We start from the raw sequence: 26,856 nt of genomic DNA, 5'->3' as shown, positions 1-26,856 counted from the left end.
TGCTGACCATTGCCGGAGATGAGCACTTTTGAACAGACACACATATTTACGCTCACACTAAACAAGGAGACATACTCACATAAATAAACATGTCAGGTATACCCCATTTTAAAATTGTAAAAGCAAATACACGCACTCAAGCTTGCATGAAGCTGAACAGCTGAACACTGTACGTTCATACATAAACCTGTGGAGCAGAGCTGCATTGATTACCCACTCTGTCCATCAGGACGCAGTCTGTCATATAAACAGATGGCTCATATAGTAACGGACCATATGAAGGACCTGCATTATCCTCACTCAACGGCCCCTGCATCTTCCTTGCACTCCTGCAGGTTAAACCCAGCCCTGACTGCCTCTTCGTCACCTTGATTTCCAGATGACCATGCAGTCATCCTGAATGAATGTGTCATCGAGAATGAACTCCTCTTCAGGGATAAGAAAGATATGTTGTATATATTTCATTTGGGGAAAACATGCTTCTAAATTGCTTTCATTGAGGCGACTCAATTTATAGGGATTTAAAGACTTAAAGGAACAGTTCACACAGCCCCTGGTCACTATAAACTGTCAACTAAGCCACAAGCTGCATTACTATTTTGGAAAAAATGTCTAAAAAAATAACAGTGTGCGGCTTTGAAATGACCTGAGGGTAAGTACATTTTTTATTTATTTATGGGTGAACTATTCCTTTAAGGGCATGCTTTTTGAATGCATTCAAAATCCTGCTGTCTACCTGAAGTGCTCAAAGTAGATAAATTCTCTCAAGTAATTTTCACCTTCCTCTCATCCAGAAGTGTGTGAACAAGTTAAGAGTGGCTGAGGAGTATGTAACAAACTGCTTGTGAGTATGTGCTTGTGTCCAAAGCTTCTGTATTTAGTCTCAAACCCTCGGTTCAGCTAATGGGAATCCATCCCGCGTAATGACCCACAGTTCCTGTCGGTAATGAGATGTGGGAATTGCCCGTCCGTTCGACCAGATGATGCTGTATTAACGGACTGGGCCAAGCAGGATGGACGGGGGGCCACCCGAAGCCCCAATGCCCCGCCTCATTTTTCATCCGGCCGACACCAGAGCTGGCGTGAGGGTCCGAAGGGGGATTGATTTCAAATGAGCCTCAAAATGATGTCTAATGAAAGCCCATAAAGATGTGGGGCTCTCCACTCCAAAACAGTCAACTGAGCCACGGTCTATCGAGGATAAACACTTGACGAGTCCTTGCTTCTGGATGAAGGTGGCTACTCAACCTCATCTACAAAATTGTCTGACAAATGTACGCATTTACTGGTCAACACATATCCTCTAAGCCACATTTCCCAAAAGCATGGCACAAGAGAGTCGCCTGGGCCCCCATCTTCGGTGGCGCTCATTGATATGTAAACGCGGTGGGATATCAAAGAGACATCTTTTCAGGCTTTCTGTGAAGCGAGCACTACTTATGATCAAAGGCTAGTCACCGTAAACCGTTCAAAGAGAACAGAGTTCTCTGATGGCCATTAATGTGTGTCTGTGATAAGGGTAAGTGAAAGACTGTGCCATCTTATGCAGCACAAAAGGCTCATGAGAAACACAATATAGGACTCAGTTAGAGAGGATGATGAGATGTTGAATATTCAGCTGTAGGTGGAGGTATAAATATGATGTTCATTATTGAGAGACCTCTGCAAGAATAGTAACTTATTTACCGAAGCAGTGAGATTCAGAAGCTCACCTGGGTTTTTAGGATTCGTTCAGCAGGGCTCTGTCATTTGTCCACTATAACTTTTACTTTTTTTAGTCAAATTAAGTTTGGACTTATTGCATTTGCTCTGAATTAAGTCTAAACCGATGCATGGAGATCTAGAAGCTCACCTAGGTTTTTAGGATGCATCCTTGTTCCTATTTTCCAATTACTTGTCATTTGGTGTTCATCAGAGCTCTGTCCTTGGTTCACTTGAATTTTTCCTTGATAAGTAAAAATTAACTGGTCTTGTGTAAAAGAACCTCATCAAATAAGTTTACATTTACTCTGAATTAAGGCTAAACTGATGCATGGAGATCCAGAAGCTCACCTAGGTTTTTAGGATGCATCCTTGTTCCTGTTTCTCAACTTCTTGTCATTTGGTGTTAACCAGGGCTCTGTCCTTGGTTCACTCAAATTATACCTTGTTCAGTAAAATGAATGGATCTTGTGTGTAAAACCCTTTCAAATAAGTTTGCACGTAGTGCATTTATTCTGAATTAAGACTAAAATTTAGAACCAGCTGAATCCGTATGTGAGAAAACTATTTTGCACAAGCATCTTTTCTATGTACACATTTATAAGTGAATAAGACACTTTTAGCTTGGCCTCTCTGCCCAATCCAGTATACTATTTTCTCATATGGTGTTTAGCCTTCTATCAGTGTAGAAATCGGCTTTTGCTGTAGCGTTCACTCCTGTCAAAGCAGTGTGTCTCCTCCAACCTTCTTCCTACTTCTCACAGCAATTAACACTTCATTAAAAGAGCTCTTTAATCATTTTCACTTTCAATTCAAACACTTTTACGTCAGGCCTCTTGTGGATTGCTCTCTCATTGTTCAGGGAGGGAATTAATGACTTAAAATTTATATGTTTTTCCCCCTTGATCGCTCTCCTTCATTATTACTTCTTTGTTATTCCGTGTAAATATTTTTTTTTGCACCCCAAACTCAAAGCTTCATGCTTTCCTATGGGGTTTGGAATGGAGGTGTTTTCATAAACTTGTAAAGACATCCATGCTTTTATGTCTTCTTAGTCATCACAACATGTTTTCTACAAAGCTGCTTGCAAGTGAGTCGCTCTGCCTAATAAGATTTGCTGTTGCTCTGTGCTGAATCTATCCAACTGACCTGGGATGGATGTTAACAGTTAGATGCAGTATTGCATTAGGTGCAACATGAAACAAGAGCACATTTGAGGTTGATTGTCAAAGTGCTTTTCAGAAGCAGCATAGCATGCTTGATTAAAATAGAAAATGTGTCGTAATGGAATTCAAGGTATTTGGCCTGAAAGTGAATGCACAGTAGTCATATATTCGTGGGGTAAGATGTGAAAGCTCTGTAATCTAGTAAATTCTGCATTATTTTGGTCGTGACAATATATTAGGCAAAGACCCATCACATACAGCTACTATATGTGTGGTTTGAGGACAAAATGTGAACTAAAAACCTTTTGACCAAAGTTTTCTAAATGGCAGGTGGCAAATTTTTTCAGGTTTAAAAATATATATCAGAGATTTTATTGAATTGTAAATGTATAAAACTGTCACTAGCTACAAAATAAGACTTTGCAATGGAATTGTGCATTAGTAAACTCTTTTTATCCCCATCTGTGTTCATATATTTATTTATTTGAAACAAAAATTGTTCATATTTCCCCCAGTGATTCAACTTGCCCCTAATGTGGGGCAAGTTGTGTCACTGCCTGGACATTTTTATGGCCTTAAATTATAGTTGCTTTCTTCAAACTGAGTTGATAGCTGACATCCTTAGTTAGTATATTAGTTTTACCTCATTCCTCCTCACACAGAGGGCAATCTGAACGTGGCACAGCTTACCCCCACCCTCTCCTACTGTCCTGTGTCCTCTGTTCCAGAGCATATATTACAGTATGTGTTGTTACCTGCTTGCATCATGTTGCACAGCACAGATCATTCACATACAGTGGGACTGAATGGGGATCCACGCAGATGTCTCCATAGCGACTGAAACTGATGTATAGCCGTGAAGGTTGTCCTCCTCAGGGGGCTGTAGTGTGTGAGGTGTGTCAGGGTGTGTATGTGGGGACATCTGTGCGGAGCAGGGTGGATACTGCGGGGAGGCCAGCCAGAGGAGTGTCTGGCACAGTGTAGTTGGATATAGAGAGCTCAGCGGGTGCTCCACAAAGCACTGAAAACACGCTGCCACTCACAGACGCATGCACGCACACCGCCATCAGCCTCCTAACCTTAAAACATGTAAGATAGACACAGATGTCACTCTTAACACTGTAAACCGTGTCTGAACCAGTATGTTACACACAGACAAGATATCCTTCAAGACTTCAAAGATGACAGTTATGTCAGCTGGCATATTGCAACATATTTCAAATAAAATCTCTAATGGGGTTAAAACCAGGTGCAGCATCAAACACAAACTTTAAAAAAATGTTTTCATGAAAGATTTCATTTATATTAGAGCATTTAATTTCAATTATCAAAATATTTATTAGAATTTTAAATCTTGATTTTTTTTTTTTTTTCAGTTTTAGCGATGCACCAAAATTTTGGCAGATTCTGATAAATACAATATTCATGTTATCGCCAATAAGCAATATGATGCCTTATGTTTTAAATCTATCCTGTTTTGCCTGTTCAAAAGTATCAATAACTTAACATTCACTCTTTGTATTCATAAGCTTCAAAAGCACTATAGTGTTCAGTAGAAAACATTAATTTTCTACTCTTGATAGCTGGCATACTTTGAACGTGATATCTTGATATCTGCTTCCATTATCAGCCTAATCAAACCAATATGAATAATGAAAATAAAAATTATATTATTGGCTCATGCCGATATGGTCACTGATATAATGTGTATCCCTATTAGTTATATATATATATATATTTTGGCTGTTATATTGGTATTTTTTTTATTGGTAACAAATGAGCAATATATCAGACAGTGTTAATTTCGTTGACAAATATGAATTTTAGTCAAAAGACTATGACTAAAACTAAATCAAAATTTGCTGTCAAAATGAACACTGATATCAGATAAACCAACCAACATAGCAGATTAAAGCCTGATAACTGCATTCATTTGGCCCAGGGCTAAACTAAAACACTATCAATATTTATCATTATCTGAAGCAAAATAAATGTTAACTGCAATAAAATTAAATTAAAAAGTAAATTTTATCAGCTAGTTGCCAAAGGTAACTTTCTTTAAACTACTCAAGTAACTTGATGTACACATTTGTAATATTTGAACTATTTGTGTTTAATTTAACTTTATTTTTATTTAAATTTTATTTTTCAACATTTGTAGACCTTTTAAGGCAAAGTTAAAGAATTCTTATGTGAAGGTCATCTGTGCACACCCATAAAGTGAAATCCACACCAGTGAGATGAACGGAAAGGCAGATAACCTGTGCTGTGGATGTCAGCCCAGAGTATTTGTCATTAGCTTGAATTTGCATGCACCTTGTTGAGCACGGGGTGACGTGGCAGGGGGGTGACGCTCAGAAGGGGGGAGGGCTGAGTTTGGCCAAAAGCACAGCTGTACTGCCTGCCGTACTGATTGCCTCTCCTTCTCTCGCCCTCATTTATCTTCATTTCTTCCCAATTACACCAAATTAGCAATAGTCTCAGTTGCATTACCAACTTAATCCCCCCCTTTTTTTGCGGGCTGCATTATGCTGTGGCAGATGATTCCTTGGCGGGAGTCAGGGTAAACAGCCATGAAAATGCCACCCCGGCAGATGGCGAGGCCCACAAGAAATATGACAAACAGAGTGCCAGCGTGCCGTCCTCTGCCCGTACCCGCTACAAGCTGTTAATGCGCTCCCGGACAGTTTGTGTGTGTGTGTTTGTGTGTATGAGACTGTAAGGTTTGCCGGCATAACGATATTAATGAATGCATGTGTGTGTGTCGCACAGTATGTTTAGTTTTAAATAGACGGCAGAACCAAAGCAACACAGTGAGTTTTGTTGCAATACACGTATGACTTCAGGGGTTTGTTGTTTGAAACGTACTCTCTGACCTTCCAGCCAGTGTACAGTATATTTAACGTTGGTTCTTGACGGTGTTCACTGACATGCAACACATTACAGGCAGCTTATGTTCAACACTAATATGACCTTTTACTCGAGATGAGGTAGACCTTAATCATATCAGTTCCAAGTTTAGCAATCTTATGAAAACTTTGGTAACACTTTACTTTCATTATAAAAGTATTCATAATGTAGATTGTAATGCTTTATAATATTTGAAGGTTTGTTTGTCATGCGTTTTAATGTATTATCATTTCAGAAGATGTAACAATGATTATATAGAAGTATAAATAGAAATAGTAGATATAGAAGTATAATAATGTATTATAACTATAGTCACAGTTATTCATGAGATCATACAGTGTGTTATAAGGTGCATTACAAGGCATAATTAATGCATTAAAACTACTTTTATAATGCATTACATATTAAGGCTTTAAATAAATGAATAAAAATATCAAACAGTTTAAAAGCTGACATTTTTCATTTTTAATGCTAAAATATTTTCTGCAATTCCAATTTAATGTACAGAGCATTGATTCTTCTGAAAAATGTAAACTAATTGTTGAGAACTGTCTTTTGAGCTTGATCGAAGAACTGCGGAATGAACTGATAGTAAAAGTAATTGTGGATTTGACTGATGGGGGAAAAGTAAGTTCTTTTTGTTGAGTAGCAAATCATTTCATTACATGAAACTACTAGAAATGTTTGATTTGTTGTTTATGAAAATTAGCATAAATGAGCGTGATTATAAACACAATAAGGCTGTAGAAGTGGACTAGTGAGTAGATGAGTTTTCCTGTTCGTCGTGATGGCGTCTAATGTTCCTGACAACCTCTGTAGTCCCATTTAGTCACTTATCACAAAACAAGTAAAAGCTTTAAAAAAAAAAAGCACATGAAAATATGTTGAGCTTGTGTTAATCACAGACCATATTTCAGGCATTTAACCAAACTCATAAAAAAAAAAAATTGCATTGTGTTACTCGGGAGGATGTTTTTTTTTGCGTCACTCGTGTGAATAAAAACAAAAACAATAAAAAACATTTTCTGATGCATCTGGACATGTCAATAAGCTCTTCGCTGATTAGCTTGAGGGACAATATGTCATGCAAATTTTAAGTTTAAAGTTTCAATTTTTCAACTGCAATTAAGGCAAATATGGCGCGTTCGTGGCAAACGCATCGCCCAAGTCACATCATTCGCATCACGTTACTTTGTATGTAATCTACTCGCGCAAATGATTAAATTCACTTTTGGTGTGCACTGCTTCATCAAGATGCGTCATCCCTGCAGCACTCTATTGGCTCAACTAATGGAGCTTTAGGCGGGACCCCACCAAATAGGGGTATCATTTGAGAAACCTAATTATTAATTTTGCATTTTATTGTCACACTTGTCTAGCCCATGTTGTGACACAAAGACCAGAATCCTGTCTGTTTTTGAGTGTGAGATGTTTAGCCCGGGATGTTGTTTGGGGTGGAGTAAACACACACGCACGCTTGCTGATTTTTCACTGACCAAAGGCATAAACATACACACACTGTTTACAGTCCCACACACTGACAGGGCCAACCTCAACACATGCGACCACTCAAACGGGGGCCTGAAGACCCTAAACCCATCAGGGGCCCAAACAACACGGCCAGGAAGATGATTCACAGGCCACAAAAAAAGTAATGACCCACCCAAAAACACAAGATTATTTGTATATTTCTCTGATCAAAGCTTGCTTGCTCTTGTTTTGATCGGTGTCGTTTTCTGAGCCATATTTTGTGCTAACTAATGCCGTGAGCCTTTTAAGACACCATACTTTTGACCTCAGTGCTAATGTGCTGCCCAGTGTTATATTATTCACACACACGCATGTACTTGAGTCTCCAGGCAGTGAACGGTGGGACTCTGTAGGTGGAGGCAAGCTTAGGTGCCAGATGGTGAGTCTGACTGGCCAAAAAACACTCCACTTCAGTGGCTTAAAGGAAGAAGAAACTTATTGTCGTCTTTTCCCACAAATAAAGGGTCAGGACTAGTGGTTGATCAATATATATATTGCCAAGCTCTACATATTGGCTGATAGTTGGCATTTTTTAATTATCGACACCAGCCAATAAGTTTTTCTGTTTGGATACATGTAAACTTTTATTTTGACAGCATTTAACAGTTCTGTGTAATAAAATGCAGAGGCATTCTGGAAGTATTTTTTTTCTCCATTAATTTCTCTCATATGGCTTCCAAATGGTTTATTAGCCACGAACAAAACCAACCAGCTACTAGGTGAATTACAACATTACAATCTTTGATTTGAACCAAAAAAAAAACACCTTTGAAAATTGGCTTTAATGAGGGGGAAAACTATAATCCCATAAAACATTGCAAATGACATAATCAATATAAAATAAAAATATTCATTGTGTCGGCACCAACATGTGTGTGTGTGTGTGTGTGTATATATATATATAGTTAATAAATAATAATAAAAGTTAATAAATATATAAACAATATTTTTTTAATTTAATGCAAGTTTAAAGTAATTTAAGAACGTAGGGAGACTGTCTTGATTACATATTTCGCTCTGCTTCATGGGAATGGATGTTCCCTGCAGAGATCTTTTGGCATGATTTGCTCGCTGTGAACTGATTTTTGGAGATTATTTGCAGAATCATGGTTTTTCATCAGGAATTCTGCTGTTAAACATGATGATTCTTTAAAACATAGGTTGAAATAATGCTGTTAGCACTCTGTGCATTAAAACAGATGCACTCTGTTTATGAAGGGCTGTGCATAAGCAACAAACTTCACATTTTTAAAGTATGCTGCACTATACCCAGTTGGCCACTTTTGTTGCATATGCCTACTTCCAACAGCAACAGATGTAGGTTTAAAATGATCAAATGCAGTTTGTCTCAAGTTCATTTGACCGCTTAAATTAGTCAGTGAGAATGATGGGAACTTGTTTTATGTGGAAAATGGATTCAGAAAAGAGAAAAAGCTCTACTACAGACCACATAGACTATTTATTTATCAAAACAGTAAGGAGTCATTTTGATTTATTTGTGCACCACCTAATTAATATTCACGAGCCTTTGCTACTCATGACGTCAAAACCAGCATGTACAGTGGTATGAAAAAGTTTTTGACCTTTCCTGTTTTTTTTTGTTTTTGTTTTTTTTGCATATTTGTCAATTGAATGAGTTTTGAAATAATGATTTCATTTATTAAAGAAAAAAAGCTGTCCAAACCTGCCTGGCACTACGTGAAAATGTAATTGCCCCCTAAATCTAATAACTGGTTGTGCCACCCTTTGCATCAACAACTGCAATCAAGTGTTTGCGATAACTGGCCATGGATGCTGTTTTTGAATCATGAACACTGACCTTAATTGAGGCAAGTGAGGCCTGCAGTTCTTTAGATGTTGTTCTGGGTTCTTTTATGTCCTCCTGGATGAGTCGTCGTTGTGCTCTTGGAGTAATTTTGGTAGGCCGGCCACTCCTCCACTATTTGTGGATAATGGTTCTGACCGTGGTTCGCTGGAGTCCCAAAGCCTTATAAATGGCTTCATAACCCTTTCCAGACTGATACATGTCAACTATTTTGTTTCTCATCTGTTCTTGAATTTCTTTAGATCGCGGCATGATGTGTTGCTCTTTAAGCATGCTTCACTTTGTCAGACAGGTTCTATTTAAGTGATTTCTTGATTCAACAGGTCTGGCAGTAATCAGGCCTGGGTGGGACTAGTGAAATTTAACTCTGCGTTCTAAAATAATGTGGTTAATCACAGTTCTTTCATGATTTAATAGGAGGGGGCCATTCATTTTTCACGTAGGGCCAGGTAGGTTTGGACAGCTTTTTTCCCTTAATAAATGAAATCATCATTTAAAAACGGCATTTTGTATTTATTTGCATTATCTTTGTGTAATATTAAAATTAGTTTGATGATCTAAATCTTTTAAGTGTGACGAATATGCAAAAAATAAAAAAAAACAGGAAGGGGGCAAAAACCGTTTCACGGCACTGTATGTACAAATAAAAATAACTGTTCCTGTAGCTCAAATGGCAAAGCATGGTGCTAACAACACCCGAGGTTCCCAGGAGCACACATAGTGATCAGATACCTGGAATGAACTGTAAATAATGGCAGAGAGCGTGTGACTGTGAGTGTGAGTCAGATGGAAGACTGTATCCGGGGTGAGGTTGATCATAGAAAACACTGAGATGTTAATGATTTAGATATAAATGCTTGATAGGCGTATTAGTTGACACAAATTCCCAAGTCTCAATGTTTATCAGTTTGAGTTTCAAATCGGGGAGCGGAGAACAGCGTTTCTGCGCACGTGCCCACAGATGCGTGTCGCAATTACAGCAGACTTTTTCAAAAGGGATGCAGTTAACCAGCTCTGTCAGCGTGTGGTTAAGGAGCATCGTGGTGATGGACACATTCTCAAAGCATGACTGACGGCTGGACGGGATGCCGAAACACAGACACTCTCCATCTCTCGTGCTTGCTTGCTCTTCCTCTAGCTCTACTGGCTGGCATCACTTTTAGGCTAATTACTTTAGCAGCCAACACTGGAGGAGCTCTTGGACCGAACCCAAATGGGCCATCAGCACCAGAGCTGTGGATAGTTTAACTCCACACTCGCTCTAATATACTGCATGCTCACTCTCTCTCTCTCACACACACACACACACACATGCTTGCAAAGTCTTCTACTGCAGTTAGCCTGTTACAGAGGTCACAGAATTGAGTTATGGGAGCTTATATGAGATATGCCGCTTTAGAAGTGTGGAGATGTGCTCATTGTGATTATTACGAAGCCTGTTTAATGATGTAGAGGAAGACAAACTCATGCATACATGTGCATGCGGAAGTTTCTTCAATTGAAGGTACATTTCCCATAGGTTGAATTTTAATTAATAATAATAAAAAAACCTCAAAGCCATAATATTGTGAAATAATTTTAGAATTTAAAATGTTTTCTAGTTTAGTATATTTTGAAATGTAATTTAGTCCTGTGATGAAAAGCTGAATTTCAGTGTCACATGATCCTTCAGAAATCATTATAATATGCTGATTTACTGCTCATGAAACATTTCTTCTTATTATCAATGCGGAAACCAGTTTTGATACTTTATATTTTATGGAAATTGTTATACTTTGTTTTTTAGGAAATAAAAATCTTTTCAAATGTCTTTGTCATCAATTTAAAGTGTCCTTTCTGAATAAAAATAATTGTAAAAACTCTTACTGACGCCACCTTTTGAATGATAGTGTATATAAACAATTTTAGATTTATTTATTTATAATTAATCAAGTAATTGACAAGGAAATGCTAGCTATGAAAGACAAACAAGTCAGCCATTTTCCAAAAACGTTTAGAATGCCATTTTCTTTATTATTATTATTTTTAGTTATTAAACACAACACATTTCAGATGTGATGAAAATGTTCATGACTTTGACACAAAATTACAACACTCTCCAATGATATATGTATATCTGCTCTTGGTTGGTAGACAGATGAAAATAAGAAGTATGTTTTAAGAGAGTTTATTAAAGTTCACAGGGCTAAAAATGGCCAGAAACACCCGTTGGCTATTTAGCACCTACACTACGGGACCTCAGAGCTCAGCTTGTATGTTCAGAAATTAATTATATTAGACAAGAGCAAATATAGGTCATGTGGAATTAGCAATGCAGACACTTTTCCTCTCTGTCCCTCTTCATCTACATCTCTCTTAAAGAGAGATAGTTCACTCAAAAATAAAAATTGTGTCATGATCTGCTCACCATCATGACATTTCAGACCAGACCTGAAAACCTCTCACCTTTTCTGGGTATCTGTTGTTCTTTTTCAATATATTACTCTATTACTTGAAATATAACTTGTCTTCATTCTGTTATCTGAATATCAACATATGAGAAGGGGTATTCATTAAACATGAATCCGATTTCAGGAGGAGATTATAAAGCAATTTTCGAAAGAAAAAAAATAACATTCTGTTTTTTGTTGTAACATTGAGTTTGATGTTGAAGGGATAGTAAAACTGATTACAGTGATATCTATGCATCATTACGCGCTGATGGGCCTCACAAATGGATTCAGAATTCATTCTAAAGCAGTTTACATCCTATTACGACTTCATTACACAGGGCGCGTATTGCTTATGGAGTATTGATATCAAATGTCATTGTTCCCTCATCGTTTTGTGTTTCATCAGCCCTCCGGCCCGCTCATCTCACACACAAACACGCATGTACACACGCTCTCCGCTCGGCCTCAGGTGTTTGGGCACAGCTATTACTTTATCAGGCTGTTTTTTCCTGCTCATTCAAATGGCTCCCTGATGAACGGCGCCCCCGCGTTCTACAGAGAGAGATTTTAATTCGTATTATTATTAAAAGAATCACTCACTGCAATCTGTTGCAAAAACACCATCTGCTGGATCACTCGTAGGACCTCCGTTGCTTATTAGGCAGAATTAGACAATGATTTCCTCTCCTCTGCTTTGCATTCCTTCTCCCTCCTCTCTCAACTAATTCAACTTAAGTTGTTTTATGGCACTTCGCGACGAGCTTTTCTGCTGCATTTCATTCCAGTGATTAATTCCCAGATGTCATGTGTTTTGGGATGAGCTCGGAGTGATTGGCAGAGGGGTTAACTCTTTTATGGCCTGGGAAGAGATGGGATTTTGTGCAGGAGTTTTGTCTGTAGGGGTGGAGGCGGTCAGACTGGTGGGAACACGGGGTTCGAATCTGGACTGCGTCATATCCGAATACCCGCCGCCCTTTCATTTTCTATCTCGCACTCATTGTAATATCAATTTAAAACACCCCATACATGTTTTCTTACAACTGTTCTCTTAGTCTATTTTAGGATGATTTTTTGCAAATATTTAAAATATTTATTTAAAAAGTATTTATATGCACATCGTGATAGTATATATTGTTCCAACTTGAATTTCTGCTAATTTAATTTAAAAAAAAAATTATTACAGTAATGTTGTCAAATTAAACGAGCTCAAAATTAAAACATTCAGACACATTAAAGTAATGAGTAAATGTGTCATAAAATAATGTCACAATACAATAAATATGTCACAAATTGCTACTGTGGGGAGAGAAGGAATGCGGAGACGCAGGAGATTGACGAACAACAGTCTTTAATTATTCAAAACCAGGGATAACACAAGGCAGACAGGAACACACACATAGCACATTGCATGGACGACACCGGACAAAGGAATCACAGAACAGACTACACTATAAATCCTAGACTTAACAAGAGAATAAACTAGACACACCTGAACCAAATAACTAATCAGACAAGGGAGAAACTAGGTCACTGAGCACGTGGGGGAGGAAAACAAACACAAAACAGTCCATGGGCGTGACATTACTGTAACGCCATAACAGTTCCACTGGGGAAGGGGGGCAGGTGCTCTAGGGACAGGCTTACATGGGACGGCCGGCCTCCAGAGCAGTACCCTTTCCGGGACCCATGGCGGATCTGACAGTTCAGGGAGCCATGGCAGGGCAGGCAGCTCGGGGAGCCATGGCGGAGCAGGCAGACTAGGGAGCCATGGCGGAGCAGACAGTTCAGGGGGCCATTGCGGAGCAGAAAGTTCAGGGGGCCATGGAGGAGCAGCCAGTTAAGGAGGCCATGGCGGAGCAGACAATTCAGGAGGCCGTGGTGGGAAAAAAAATTACTTGGGCAAAATTTCGGGTTCTGAGGCCCTCCGTGGCCTGACATAGGAGCAGCGACCCTCCCTGGGCTTGACTAGGGAACTGGGGCCCTCCCTGGGCTTGACTCAGAAACAGGGGAACTCTCTGGGAATGGGAGCCCTCTTCAGGCTGGACGTGGGGACGGGAACCCTCCCTGGGTTGGACGTGGGAACAGGAGCCCTCCCTGGGCTGGACGTGGGAACAGGAGCACTCCCTGGGCTTAACCTGGGAACTAGAGCCCTCCTTGGGCTGGACGTGGGAACGGGAGCCGACACCGGGGCAGACTCGGGCTGGAGCCGACACCGGAGCAGACTCAGGGGCAGGAGCCAACACTGGAGCGGACTCAGGGGCTGGAGCCGACACTGGAGCGGACTCAGGGGCTGGAGCCGACACTGTAGCGGACTCAGGGGCTGGAGCCCACAGTCACTTCCTCCGCATCCTTCTCTTTTGGGCAGAGGTGGAGGAGAATACTGCTGTCATCCTTGGGCTTGGAAGTGAATTGGCCGGCGGGCCTGACAGTGGAACAGCCGGCGGGCTTGACGATGGAGCAGTTCTGGATCGGGGCCGGACGCTCTCCAGACATCGGAGGATCCCTTCCCTCCAGCTTAGTCCCGTGGTGTCTGGGAGGTGGACGGGGCGATGGTAGTTGGCCCCAATCCAGAACAGAGAATTCAATGTGGCGTCATCCAACGCCGTCTTAACGGCAAGCCCACAGAACTCCCTGGCGTACTCCACAAATGGAAGATCTCTGCGGGCTAGGGCACGGTGGGCTGGTTCTGAATCGGGGCCGGACACTCTCCAGACACCGGAGGATACCTTCCCTCCAGCACAGTCCAGTGGTGTCTGGGAGGTCGACGGGGCGATGGTAGTTGGCCCCAATCCAGAACAGAGAATTCAATGTGGCGTCATCCAACGCCGTCTTAACGGCAAGCCCACAGAACTCCCTGGCGTACTCCACAAACGGAAGATCTCTGCGGGCTAGGGCGGCGATCTCACAGCGATTTCCATGATCGTGGAGGGGAAAAACAGAAAACAAAACACTTTCAAAAAAGGAAACAAAAACGAAGAGAAGGGGCACCGCTTACTGTTCGGTCCGACAAAATCAAGACTTTGTAAAAAAGCATAATAGGACCCCTTTAAACTTTCTATTCAAAGAATTCTGAAAAAAAATTTGTATCACTGTTTTCACCAAAATATTCAACATTAATTTATACAGTTAAAAAAAATGTTTGAGCACCAAATTAGCATATTTGAAGTGAGGTCAACAGAAGTGATTAGTGCATCGCTGTCACTGTTTACCAACTAAGTTTCATATAAACAGTCTCTCCCTGTCTCTGTTGTGGTCTTTCAGGGCTGGCCCTGCCGTTTATGATGATGCCCCACCCCCTGCTGCCCGTCAGTCTGCCGCCTGCCTCCGTTGCCATGGCGATGAACCAGATGAACCACCTGAACACTATCGCCAACATGGCCGCAGCTGCTCAGATGCACAGCCCCCTGTCCAGAGCAGGAGCGTCCGTCATCAAGGTAACGCACGCAGCCACAAAGTTGAGACTTCAGCGGCCAAACACAGAGAAGTCATTCATTAGGGCTCTAATGTGCGCTCAGATCTCTCAGCTAGAGTCAGCTCATTTTCACCGCGTGCACAGCGCATCAGTCAGAGAACTGCAGATCCCCTCGGATTGGTGTCTCGCTCCGATGATACGTTAGATACGAGCCGGTCTTGCTCTACGAGCCATTTAACGCCTGGGAGAGAGCTATATACCAAACCATCTTAATTTCTACAGGAGAGAGTTTGATTTGAAATACTCCGAGGAGGAATAACAGAATAAATGTTGTGTTGGGTCCGTGCGGAGCGCGTGTTAAGGAATATTAGATGCAGACTTTAAAGACAAACACTATCTGTTATCTTACTGCCATGTTCCCCCTGAGAGGAGAGTGTGTGAGTCAATTTACAGTTGGAGGAGGACACTTGTGTGTTTCTCCGAGATGCAGAAACGGCCCGAGGCGTACAGTACACACACACTTTTACATGGAAATTCACCGCCACACACAAACGCACTTAAAATAGCAATAGCTTCCGTCTGGGTGAGTGAAAAATTTAAGGGGGTCTGAATACTTTCCGTACCCACTGTATAACATACAGAATGTGTTTGAGTTTGGTTGATACCTCTGGAGATTTAATTACTACTTCTTAGTTATGTTTCATTTAAGAATCAACTTTGTCCCGGATGTTTCTCCTAAAAATCTTTTGGAAAAATAAATAGACGCAATGAGGAAATTACTGTAGAGAATGAATGAAAATTTAGTTTTGGAAGAATGTGATGAGAAATTGCTGTCTAGAAGAAATATTTAAGAGATATTATTCAAGAGATTTTATTTGTGAGTTTTTTGTGGAAAACGCAGTGTTGATGGAAATCTTAAATCACTTGCATTATCATAACAGTGTTATTTTAGTATCATTGATATACTATTAAAGTTTCTGTTAATATTTTAAATTAGATTCTATTTCTATAGAGTCTGTTTTCACTATAGGTTTATAGTTTTAGTAATTTTGTTGTGTTTTTGTCATTTTTAAAATATGTCTATATTATATTACTTTTTTTTAATTAGTTTTAGTTTATTAGTATATTAGTTATTTTAGTACTTCATCTTAAACCAAAACGAGAAATAAAATAAGTGAGTTTTTATATTTTATTTCAGTTAACATTTACTTTTTTTTTTTTTCAAGCAACAGTTTTTTGTTTTTTTTAATGGTTTTGGTTTTAGTTTTGTTCATTTAAAATGGCAGGCCTGTTGGAGTCATTTGTAAAGAATATGTGAACTGAATCTTTGTGTGTGTGTGTGCGTCAGGAGTGTGTACAGGACAGTCCGTCTCCTGCTCCGTCTCTGGAGGAAACCCCTCGTCCAGGATCACAGCCCTCTTCCCACCCCAGCAGTAGTGTGTCCAGCTCCCCAAACCCACACACACAGAGTCATGAACGCCTGGGTCAGTACAGACACACAATACTATACACATTTAACTTAAATATGTCTAAAACCCCTCATAGACTGATTGTTTTCTATAAAGCCAATTATAATGACTACAGACTAAGCCACCCACAAAAGAATGAAAAAGGCATAATAAAACAAAGATATTAGATTTACAAATGACAAAATGCTCCCAATGGTTGGCAATTACATCCCTATCAGAATTACATCACTTCTGGGACAACTGGATGCATGCTTTCTCTTTATGTGTGCAGTTTTGAACCCAACCGATGGAGAACTGCCAGAACGAGACACCGGCATCAATATGAAGAAAATCCTTAAAGAGAAAGGTTAGTTCCTCAACAGCACACTAAAACACTGTCTACACCACATAAGTACAGTCACATTAAAAAATACATTTTGTTTGCTAAAAAGCTTATTTGTCAATAGTATAGCAATGCATCAAGCACCTTTGTCAGACAACGCAACAAATTTGTGGGGAAAAAAAAAACCTCATGTAAAATGTGGAGGAGGGAATTTTTCATCTTTTTGCGAAATTCCCGATCGACTGAAATGACTGGATTTCACCTGTGACATTTTGCAATACAGCAGTAAATGAACACTGTATCCTAACCAGGTGTAATGCAAATTTCCATTGTCACATGTGACCCTGGACCACAAAACCAGTCGTAAGGATCAATTTTTCGAAATTGAGATTTATACTTGGTCTGAAAGCTGAATAAATATGCTTTCCATTGATGGTTATGGTTTGTTAGGATAGGACAATAATTGACCGAGATACAACTATTTGAAAATCTGGAATCTGAGGGTGCCAAAAAATCAATATATTGAGAAAATCGCCTTTAAAGTTGTCCAAATGAAGTTCTTAGCAATGCATATTACTAATCAAATATTAAGCTTTAATATATTTACAGTAGGAAATGTACAAAATATCTTCATGGAACGTGATCTTCAATTAATATCCTAATGATTTTTGGCATGAAAGGAAAATCAATAATTTTGACCCATACAATGTATTTTTGGCTATTGCTACAAATATACCCCAGCGACTTAATTTTTGTGCTCTAGGGTCACAAAAAATATCTCTTTCCTCATTGAAAGTGAAAATGCTTTTATTTTACTAACAAATTGTGATTCACCAATAATGGGTTTTTTACGTAAATTTGATCTACATTTACAGAAAAATATAGAAACAACTGAAACCATATGTACATAACAGTCACTTCGGGTGGCCTTATAAACTGTGGGTTTTCAAAATGAAACTGAATACATAGGTATTTTATCTTATATATCTCAAATTCGGAAGTTTCCTGTGCCCATAAAAACAAATAATCCCATAATTATTATTTTGTTGTAGTAACAATACAAAAACCCATGTGTAAGACACACCACTCAGATGTGAGATGTAGAGCACATTTTCAACATCGTCTCAGGAACAATGTAGTAAATGCAGCCGTCTCCTAGACGATGCTGGTTTAGCACTGACGAGTGTATTGACATCACGCATAACATTTTAATGCGGACTGATGCTTGTTAGTGAAATTTAGACCCCGTTGGTTTAGACTGGCAATATATCAGCATCACAATACTTCTCTTTTAATTAATGACTTAATTAGGAGCTTAACTGAACATGGATGAAGTTCATATTTACGGCCTGTGTGAGTAGATGAGTGTAAGAGAGCTGTTAGAGCAGCTAAGTGCGTAATTCATCATTATAAGAATTTTCTTTTTCTTTTTCTATGACGCAATGATACGCAGGTTTGTGTGTGAAAATCTCGAATGTTGTGGTGTGTGGCACCGTTTCTGGAGCGTAACTTGTGTGTGTTGGTACAGCAGGTTGCGGCCCCTAACGCACATCACACACAGGGCTGCTGGGAGGAGACGATGCGAAGATGCCCCGAGGCTCTCTTAAAGAGATTCAGTGTGCACCTGGCCTCCGACCATATTTTATTAATGCGTCTGGAAAAGAATCCACCCTAAACGCACACACACAAATGCGTGAACACCGCAAACTGCTCTTGTTTTTAAAAGTGCAGCATGCCGCATTTAATGCAGGGTTGAGAACACAATGCAGGACCCAGGAAATTTAGGTCACTGACCGCATACTCTCTCACACAATGACACTTACATCTCTCCTGCTCATTCCAGGAAAGTCCAAACTCACGACTTCTGCGCTACTTTATCCAATCTGAGCGTCAGTTTAACCTACATACACACAGCAGCGGGCCGCTCTGAACACCTGAGAGGATTGACTTCGTAAAGTTTGGCCATGATTATATCAAATATGTCTGCTCTAGTTTACTTCTGCAATGTGCTGTCCAATTGTATTACATGCTGCTATGAATTCTCTTCTGTTCTTTTTAGTGTGTCTTTTCATTGACCAGTAATTCTTTCCCCTTCCTTTTGTATCTTCCTTCTCTAAGTACCTAATCATCTTTATTTTTGCATTTTTTCAGTTTAATGTATTAGAATGACATATCTGACCCAGAACGGACAGAAGATGTTGAACTCTCATATCAGAAAAGCTCATTTTTATATTTTCTGCAGAAAGTGTGAGTGATGTTTGCATGAGCAAAACTCGCCACCACGATGCTTGGGTGTTCTGGGCGGTTGCCAGGATGTTGCTGTGCAGTTGCTAGGATGTTGCTTATTGGCTGAAGTCTCTATGATATTCTGGCCCCTACATATGGTCTATGGGATTTTTCACATTTTTAATTGCCCTGACAGGTGAAAGTCTAGTCACTCAGAAAAAGAATAACACGTATGTCTTCACAAAGCAGCATCATTTTCCATTTGTAGAATAAATGGTGAGGGAATGTTTTATAAAGTACAGTTTAATTCCTAACATTTTTGTGTAATATCCCTTTATTTTGGTAGCTAAAGTAAAAGTATGGTGGTCATATTAGCAAAATTTGGGTGAGATCCATTGTCTTTTGTCAACAGTGTAACAATACACGAGGCACATCTCACAAACAAGTCATTTTTAAACCGATCAGTTTTCTGTTGAACGCTTGAACCTGATGTGAAATCCACGCATCCAAATTGTCCGCCTTCACGCAAAAGTCCCAAGCACATGGATTTTATTTAAAAGACTGGATTTCGTCTGTGAACATTTAGTTTTTTAATTCTTCGCAACCTCAAATCTAAAGTTAACAACCTAAAGTTAAAAAGATCAGGGACTCACAAACGTAGATTACTCGGGGCCCATTTTCCCCGAGTCCTCACGAAAGGGCCATTGAATTTTAAACACTGTTTGGCCTCTGTGTGTGTGTCGGTGATGATAAACAAAGTGACGTGGTGGTACGTGGTGATGAATGGTGAAGCCCGGGGCCAGGAGCACTGTGTTTCAATGGGACTTTAGCGAGTGAACCCCCTCTCTAGCTCTCCATAAATCACTCGTTCTCTTTACCTCTCTTCCGCTCTTTCACTCAGGGCTGGTTGAATGCCAACAGGAGCTGCTCTCACTGCAGGCAGGGTCTCTCCTTTCTTCCATTAAAGAGCAAAAGGAAATTCTGATATTATTCTGTGTGGTTTTGGTTCATGTGCGAAGCATTTAGCACACACTAACATCAATCTTACAATCAGGCCACTGATTCTCACAGGCCTTTGAGAAAAGTGTGACCAAGCCATGCAGCGGGAATGCGAAACGGAATGCTTTTCCACACATCAGTGACATTAGATATGGCCTATTATTACTGTTAACTGAATCCCAAATTATTTTGTGAGCAGAAACCAAGCGACCAGAGCTGAGAGGCTAATGTTTAGGAGGACAATTTGGAGCCATTCAAACTAAGAAAGTGTTAGTAATTTGACTTCTTGTTGGCTAGAATGTTTCATTTACACCTTGATTAGGATGAAATATAAGTCCATAATCTGGATTTAAATTTGACTAATTCACCAACAAACATAACAGACCTGACAGTATGCTATGCAGGTACCAGTGTGTTTCTCATTGGTGTTTGTTTCTGAAATCACTTCATTGTACACATAAAGTCTAGTCCAGTGTCAAGTCTATACGTGTTGTATGATAGTGTGCTAATGTATTTGGCTTGAGCTGATGTGAAGCACTTTGGCTATAGAAGCACTTAGTGTACGTTTGTGTGTGCGAGAAGAAGCATGGGTAGGCCGAGACTTGCGCTCCGTAATTGCTCTGTCCAGTTTTCCACAGAGTAGATATGTAGCATCTGGTTACAATCAATGTTTCCCTCCGCTATTATGAAATTAGCTGCGCGGAAATGATTTGAAATGGCCTGTAATGATTTCTGATAGAAATGTGCGCCATTGTTTCACCCTTTGAGATAAGCGTGCTGGTAAATAAGCCACAACAAACGAAACGATCGCTTTACCTCGTTCCAAGTCAGGGATCAGGCCTCAAACGGCAAGCGCTTGGCTTTTCGAGCCTCGTATTTTTAATCTTCATTTTTGTTTGTTTATTCGCAAGCTCCTCCTTCAGATATGTGCAAAGGGGACCATCCATGGGCTTTGAGGACCCTTTTTGATCATTAGGTTGATTGCTGTTCTAAGCGCGTTTGTGATGGTTTAATTAAACCAAGACCCTTTGCGGGGCCCCAGCGGCCCTCGAGAGCTCTCCGGCTGGAGGGTTTGAGGGTCTGCTCGCGGCGCGCAGCGTTTCTCTTTGTGTTAATGGCGAGGAATAGATATTAGGCGAGGAAAATCAATGACATGTTGGAAAGAAAAAGTAAACTGTTACAGTTAGCAATTTGGGGCAAGGTTAGCGCGGTTGAAAGTCACCCCACAAAAGCGACATTTTTGGACGAGAACACAAGTGATAAATGATGTGCGCTCTATCTCCTCCTCTCTCCCGCGCGCACACACACAGATGAAGGCAGAGAGGAGGAGAAGGGTGAGGACAGGTGCTTGTGTTCTGCTCTGGTTCTGAGGGAAGAGTTGGAACAGGTTTTTGTCTCTCAGGCTTGCGCGCTCTCCTGTGCGGTGTCACTATCGCATCCGAAGTAAAGTTGCCCCGAGGCAGACAGAGATAGTCGTACCGATAAAAGAAAACAATACACGAGCCAGAATTAAATAATGCCAATTACCAGTTTACAGAGAAAGCAAAGCCATGAACATATAGACATGCACAGGTCTAACTCTACATCATATACATAAAAATGTGTCCTTTAGTTTATTAAAGCAATAAGCCCCAAGAAGCCCTGGTTTACAGTGAATTTATAACAGCTGTCAACACAGAATCAACTTTTATACAGACATACACATTAGCCTCATACGCTAAAGGCCTTTTCATTTCATGTGGTATTTCATGTGGTATCTAAAGCTAAATAAAGCAAATGAAAGAACTTCGGACTGCATGATAGAAACTTTCTATGGGTCTCTTCATCATCCCTTGAGACGCGTTTATCTCGCAGGTCCATTCTTCATGTGCGCAGGTTAAGGGCTGCGGTGTTGACCTAGTATTCCTCTCATTTAATATTCCACCTACCGCTCTTCACACGCTAATTGGGGGAGAAGGAAGCGCTCATTAAGGCTCATTTCATGTACACATATTCATTAGGAGCAAGGGCTGGAGTGTCAGGAAAACGCAGCCTGGCCTCTTTTCTAGTTTGTTTACTTTCCTGTATATTTGCAGGTGTATTTGTTCGTTTAAATTGCCCTTTCCTGTAGTCTCCTGTAGACTTAAGTGAGAACGCGCCCAAATTAGTTCTGTTTGTTCTTAGTCTACGTCGGTCTTTGAAAAGGAGTTTTACACTTGGTGAAAGTTTGAACGTGTCGGTGCCTGTGGATCTTAAAATCCTGACGGTTTTGTTGCCACCGTGGCCTAGTGATTTGTGACACATTGAGCCGTAGTGCTTACTTGGGAGACGGAGGTTTGAGTCAAGTTCATATTATTTCCTTAACCGTCATCTCCTTTCTCTTATACCCATTGATCAAACTGAGAAAAATTGGCCAAAAACTGAAAAATGGATTTAGTTTAGTTTCCTAGTTCTCCAATTCTCGCTGTATTGTTTCTTGGTAGTTGGCTTTCCTACTATATTTGAAAAATGCTGTACTTCTCCAGTTTCAGAATATTCAAGCCAAACAGGGCAAAGATCAATGCAGTGCCACTTTTATAGCTCTCACTGCGCCAACTATTCTTTCATTTTACATTCCCAGCATCCTCTATCTTCCCGAGCTGCCCAGACGTGTTCTGCGGTCCAGCCTGCATATGGCTGTTAAAATGTAATATACACTAATACCCCCTCATTCACTTCCTCCTCCAACCTATTACTGCTAGGGTTTTATTGTCCTGCTTTCATCTTTTTTGTGTATACGTATGTATCGAGGGGGTTAACTGACGAACATTGGTCCTTTGCTTTGGTTGAGCTCATTAAGTGCTTTGTGCATTTCCTTTTGGGGGCCTGGTTTTAATGTAGCTTGTTATTCTGCGCTCTAATGATTTAGGGGCCCCGTGGACCTCAAGTTTTGGAAGTGTAACCCCTGAGAATTATTTGAAGTTGAAGAGCGAAATTCTTAGAGGTGATAGGGAGTGACTCGTGCGCTGTATCGACTTCCATTTACTGTGCCGGTAATATAGCTTGTGGTTTAGTGGTAGGACATTTTTGTGCTTTGTTGAATTTTTGTTATAGCACGTCAAACCAGACTTGCATTTTTGAAGATGTGAAAATGGGAATGTTGCATAGGCTGCCACAAAGCTAAAGTGTTGTGAATGTTTTTAGTGTGTATTTATGCAGTTGCTAATGATTTAGGTGGTTACTTATTGGTCTACTTTTTCCATTTTTCTACTGTCAATAGCATAGAGATGAATGAAGGATGGCTCACACAGATGCTTTCTGTTGATCAGCGTGTCGAATTTGCATGGCCAACTTTAGACATTTTTGCATGGATTCTTGTTGGAATGACTGGATTTCGCCGAGCATCTGTAAATGTGACCGCACCTTTACTGTTTTAAACAATACAGTAGGTTCCTTGTGAAACCCTCTATTTTCATATAAATTGCAGGTGATCGTGTAGATTGAGGACTGTCCAGTAACATGCATCTCTGTATGTTTGTGAATCTGTGGGGTTGTTCATCTAGGAGTTTCTTCCGTGGTGTTACTCCTCTGTGAGTTGCTTCTGATTGGACTGTGTCTCACAGCTATAAATACCACCCAGGCGTTTGGATCCCCATGCTTTAGGGCTCCCCCGGCGCCTCCTGTCAAACACTGCCATCTTGTTGGGAATAAATGTCTAACTGGCAGAGGGGCGATCTGTCTCTCTCAAGCTTTTTTCTCTAGCGGGCTAATGCTGTGTGTAATGTCTGTGTGGCATCAGCTTCGGCGGGAAGGTCTGATCTCCTCTTGTTTTCCCTGGTTTTCCCTCAGTTTTTACTTTTGGTTATTTCTCCAGCATTTTCCTCCCCCATCCTGATTTCTCTTAATTATGAATAAAAACTCCTCTAACCATTGCCTTCCAAAAATTTTCCTAGAGGCGCAAACTGTTCAGAACGAGTGTTGTGTGCTCACTCAACCTTATGTGATCGACATTGTGATGTTTAGTAAAAGCTGACAAATGAGAAAAGTGAATCTCACCTGTTCACAGATCAAAACAATGTCATATGTGACCCTGGAGCACAAAAGCAGTCATAAGTAGCACGGGTAAATTTGTAGCAATAGCCAAAAATACATTGTATGTGTCAAAATTATTGATTTTTCTTTTATGCCAAAAAACATTAGGATATTATCATGTTACATGAAGATATTTTGTAAATGTCCTACTGTAAATATATTAAAACTTAATTTTTGATTAGTAATATGCATTGCTAAGAACTTCATATGGACAACTTTAAAGGCTATTTTCTCAATATTTAGATTTTTTTGCACCCTCAGATTTTCAAATAGTTGTATCTCAACCAAATTATTGTCCTATCATAACAAACCTTACATCAATGGAAATCTTATTTATTCAGCTTTCAGATGATGTATAAATCTCAATTTTGAAAAATGTACCCTTATGACTGGTTTTGTGGTCCAGGGTCTCATATTTAATCCAAAAATGAATAGACACAGAAAATGAAGCACATTTTAGGACCATTAAGATCATTTGGATTCTAACATTATTTTCATGACTCTTAAATATTTCACTCAAATGCTAATTAGAGTAGTGCAAAAAATAATAATAATACGTTTTATTATTTATGCATGGCATCAAATTAAAAGCAAAAAGGTCAAATAAATGTAAAATAATGTAAATAATGTTTTAAATAAAACCCTAAAGTATTTATACATCATATTAGCATGTAAAAAAATCATTGCACTGCATCATTTAATTCTAAAATTTGCACTTACGTGTATATATAATTACACTGATCACATGAGAACTTAGAGTAATGGGATTTGCAATAATAATAATTAAAACATCCAGAGATTTTACAGTAATAAAAATATAGGGCGAAAATATGCTTAATTGGCATTATATTAACATCATCACACAGTCTTAATTGATACTAAAATGATTTTTTATTTATTTAGGGGTGGAATATGACCTTGAGACACCTAACAAGCAAAACAAAGTCAGCATCTACAACTTTTTGCTCAGACTGCAGCATTATATACACTTGTCATTAATTTCTTCTTTCATGACATTATTAATATAGTGTTAAAAAAGGACCTCACAGCTCAAAACAACCTCAAATAATTAGCTGTTGCCCAACTTTTAACATTTACTCAATTATGGTGATTAGTTGTGTGCCTTGATCTTCATATGTAAATCTCTGTGTAAACAAACCTATATTAGTGTGGGTGCGATCATGTACACGTACCTGACAAAAACACTGTGCCGTAGACGCACACTAAATTACCCCCTAATTGGATCCCTTTGAATATTCAAGAGACGTCCCCTCCAACACATGTACAAAATAAAAACTAACAAATATGTGGGGGCAAGAAAAGCACATTGGGGTTAAAGGCGCTGAGGGAGATAGCCTTCTTTCTCTCGTTCCTGTCCCCGGCATCTGTTCATCCATATGGAACGGGGGGCAGAATCCGCCGTCTCTGGGAAGGCTGACATTATGTCAAGCAACTCGCTGAGAGAAAAGCATCTTTTGAAGGAACGTTGGAAGAGGAAGAGACATGAGGAGAAAGCATTCACAAATTTGATGAGGTTCTCATACATTTGAGAACACTTTACCTGGATAAGGCTAGTCAAAGCACTAACTACATTTGAAAAGAATTGCAGTAACCAATAACCAATTAGGAATTTATTGTTATTTAATTGATTATATATTTAATTTTAATGATATATTAATATTTTAATAATTAAAATTAGAAAAATAAAGCTTTGCCCCATTTCTTTTTTCTTTCTTTCTATTTCTTTTTGCTTTTCTCTGGTGGCCATGGTGGTGCTTGAGTTTCTTTGTTTGCAACCGGCAAGAAAGCTTTTTCTAGAAACTTCATATTGTCTTTATTTTTAGTGGACAGCAAATAAAAGGTCTGATAAATGAATTATTGATTGCAGTGGTCAGTTAAAAGAAAAAAGCACTTCCCGTCTTTTTGTTAGTTTATTTATTTATCTGTTTATTCACTTTGTACTCTCGGCTGGTGCTGTTTTGTAGGGTTGAGTGGATGGATGTGTTTTGTTCCGTGGGTCAGGGGTGGTTTTTTTGGTGTTACAGTACTTGCATCTTGTAAAAATGTTTACATTTGCAAAAAATGATTCAGTATTGTCTTCTACCTAGGACCGAAAAGACATTTTTATCAAACGAGCATACAAACAAACAGATCCCATTGTGCTTGGCCTAACACATACACACACACACACTCACGGTATCATTACTCGTGCACATTACAGTGAGAGGAGACAGAACGGGGGCACTTTGTAAATGTCATGGGCCGAGGGCTCTTCCACCTTCCTTGCTGGATGGAATAAAATGAATTGAAGTGAACACTATCAGCAGCCGCAGCAAGATAAATCTGTCGTTTAAAAGGGACTTGCAATTAGGTGTGCAGGGGCCAGCAGGAGGGCAGGGCTTTCAAGAGCCTGCTGCCATTAACCTCCTTTCTACTGCCGCATTGACCTGGGAAGTGTAGTTTTTAGTTCCCCAAGCCTGAATTTGAATCATCTGCTCACCAAAAAAGAACTACAAAGAGGATGATGCTAATATTTGACCTGTTTGTAAAACGGCATTGAAAGCCCTATTTACTTCTGTAAAGTGGCATTTCTGAGTAAAACGAATGTAGGGTGGGAATTTGATTCATTTAAGTGACTTGAATCTTTTGAATCAATTCAAGATTTGTTCCCTGATTCATTCTACAAGTTACACTGTTTTGCCAGTAGGTGTTCACAAGTGACTTACAAATGTCAGTGTATTACAAACGAGTCACTGAATCATCTATTTAACAGATTTGTTATAAATAAATATATATATATATATATATATATAT

At 39.6% G+C, this 26,856-nt stretch overlaps 1 protein-coding gene across 2 annotated transcripts in view; it reads left to right on the top strand.

Annotated features, from left to right (window-relative positions):
• LOC107581921 (dachshund homolog 2-like) overlaps positions 1–26,856 on the top strand; it is an 85,169-nt gene that overhangs the window by 38,904 nt on the left and 19,409 nt on the right. For both annotated transcript variants that reach the window (XM_016267611.1, XM_016267610.1), the window contains exons 3-5: positions 14,826–14,998; positions 16,325–16,460; positions 16,717–16,791. In XM_016267611.1, the coding sequence (XP_016123097.1) occupies positions 14,826–14,998; positions 16,325–16,460; positions 16,717–16,791 (384 nt within the window). The remainder of the gene's footprint in view (positions 1–14,825; positions 14,999–16,324; positions 16,461–16,716; positions 16,792–26,856) is intronic.

This window comes from Sinocyclocheilus grahami, unplaced genomic scaffold (assembly GCF_001515645.1).
Source record: "Sinocyclocheilus grahami isolate Dianchi unplaced genomic scaffold, SAMN03320097.WGS_v1.1 scaffold39.1, whole genome shotgun sequence".
NCBI classification, from domain to species: domain Eukaryota; kingdom Metazoa; phylum Chordata; class Actinopteri; order Cypriniformes; family Cyprinidae; genus Sinocyclocheilus; species Sinocyclocheilus grahami.
Note: the sequence above shows the minus strand (reverse complement) of the source record. Positions and strands in the feature narration are given on the sequence as shown.